Genomic DNA, 2,373 nt, shown 5'->3' with positions numbered 1-2,373 from the left:
TAGATACAGACTCAGTGATTTTTTTGTGTGTGTGCCTAATTTATAATGTTAACAGCATTTGGATAGACTTGCTTTGTAATTCTATCATGGTATTAGAAGTAAGAAATTCCTGAAGAGTCTAGAATGTTTCTGGGATACAAACTTAAACTACCTTCTTTTATTTGAATGTAGCATGGAAGTTAGTGTATATAACTTTACATGTAAACATACTGATATCTGAAAATGTGTTTTTTAATGTTAACAGGATCAGAATCTGAAGTGGTAAGTCTAATTTTTATCATTTTTGTTTTTACTAATTACGTTTAAATTCAAGTGTTGAGTATAATTGAGACTGAGTTCAGAGTAAAATATGTCTCAATTAAATATTAAGCAGTCCCATTTAAATTCCTATTCTTTTGTAGGTGAAATAAATTGCGTGTGTGTAATAAACATAGATGTTTATAGCCAAGAACGTTATCAGACTATTTTAGTGAATTGGGTGTGGTGCACAAGTTGGTTTGGAATGCTTTGCTATGATCAGGATGATTGCTTCTTATATCATCTGTACTAGAAGAGCATCATTTTTATTTAGGTTAAACAGTTATGGGGGGCTTCAAAGATTTTGTGAATAAATAGAATTAAAAGATACAGTTTTTCCACAGATTTTGCGGAGACCCCTCATACTTTTCTTGGAAGCAATTGTAATGAGTTTGTTTTTTTTAAATAGCTTCTAATAAAAACGGTTACGTAAAATTGGGAAATACTTATCTCTAATTCAGCATGTTATTTTTTACATGAAGATCTTAAATTTTTTTTTTTTAGTTATTAAAAACTGGTTGAGTGGAGGGAAGCTGACTTTTTTTCTTTTTGAACAAACTCAGGTAGATTTACATATTAAATACATTAATATTTTATAGCTAATATGTACATTTTTTTTTTTTTTAGCTACGATACTTTGTATACCTAGTCAAGAAATAAAATGTCTAGGAGGCAGGAGACAGATGTGATCCTGACTTTATGGACCAGTACTTAACCCTTTTGAATTTCTGTCCTTATTTCTTAAAGAAGGTTAACATCTCTATACATTATACATTGTTACATTGAAAGTGAGTTACTCCCTGAGCCTTCTTCTTGTGTCAGCAGGACTTACATAGCTCATCTGCTCCTGGCTGGCTGTTGAGAAGCAGGACTTTATCAGAAGGGCACCATGGAAATGTGTCGGAGTGTTTTAGAGTAGTGTATGATAGATATACTGTTAAGCCTGAATGTTGTATCAACCTCTATTCTTAAAATGTTTTTTCAATGTTACTATGATTTTCAGATTAGACACTTACTGAATCCTACACTGGACATTTTACATGCCTAATCTTTCCTACTACCTTAGAATGTTTTCTGTATATGTTCTTTTAGGAGAAAAATATTTGTAGAAAATGAAAATAGTATAAACTTGAAAATGTTGAGTATCGATATTTTGTGAAGATAGTTCTCTTCGAGTCCAGTTAGAGAAGCCACGCTTTGTCTTTGAAGGAAGCTTCAGGTGGATTACCACATTCCACAGGAACTCTAGTTGTAATTGCTGCTACGGGGCTGGGTAAATTACAAATGCATATATTTTAGCACACAATTATGAAACTGACATGTAATTTTTTTCATTCAAATCTGACTAAATTCTGACTATATTCCAGACAACTCATCAGCCAAAAATCAAGTGAGTATTAATTTTTCATACAATTATGCATGATTAATATGTCTGAGGTGAAAATAAAAGCCCTTGTAGTTTAATAAAGCAGCCCTGGTGGCATAGTGGGTTCGTTAAACATTTGGTGTGCTAACTGCATGGTCAACAGTTCAAACCTCCCAGCCACTCCTTGGGAGAAGGATGAGATGGTCTGCGTCATTAAAATTGAGAGCTAGGGAAAACCTTAGGGAGCAAATCAGTTTGCTGAGTCCTATTTGCTATGACCCAAATTGACTCAACAGTGGTGGGTTTATAGTTTGAATACTGAGCAGCTCTATACCACTTGACGTGTTTCTTAAATTGTGTTACAGCCCTTATCAAAGACAAATTCCAAGACTATTTTCTAATTAGTGTTAATGTTTATATACAGATTATACTTAAATTACTTCTCAACTTTAAAATTGTATCACCTAGTTCCATTCCGCGTAACCTCCCTCATATGTTAAATGGATGTTATTACATAGTTAAATAAGTTGGAAATGTAACCAAAGGAGCTAAGGTTGTGCAGTGGTTTAAAGTGTTCATCTGCTAACCAAAAGGTTAGCTGTTCAAACCTAGGCCAGCTGCTTTAGGCGAAAGGTAAGGCAGTCTGCTTCAGTAAAGATCCTCAGCTTTGACGCTCTCTTCCTGGCTGCAGAGTGGTGTTTGCTCTTCCT

At 33.9% G+C, this 2,373-nt stretch overlaps 1 protein-coding gene across 1 annotated transcript in view; it reads left to right on the top strand.

Annotated features, from left to right (window-relative positions):
• Positions 1-2,373, top strand: part of SUGT1 (SGT1 homolog, MIS12 kinetochore complex assembly cochaperone) — a 50,854-nt gene that overhangs the window by 13,887 nt on the left and 34,594 nt on the right. The window contains exons 3-4 of the mRNA XM_004707968.2: positions 213-261; positions 1,665-1,687. Coding sequence (XP_004708025.1) covers positions 213-261; positions 1,665-1,687 — 72 coding nt within the window. The remainder of the gene's footprint in view (positions 1-212; positions 262-1,664; positions 1,688-2,373) is intronic.

This window comes from Echinops telfairi, unplaced genomic scaffold (assembly GCF_000313985.2).
Source record: "Echinops telfairi isolate 266 unplaced genomic scaffold, ASM31398v2 ScPeMD7_11;HRSCAF=52, whole genome shotgun sequence".
Taxonomy (NCBI): domain Eukaryota; kingdom Metazoa; phylum Chordata; class Mammalia; order Afrosoricida; family Tenrecidae; genus Echinops; species Echinops telfairi.
This window is presented reverse-complemented; position numbering and strand designations above follow the sequence as displayed.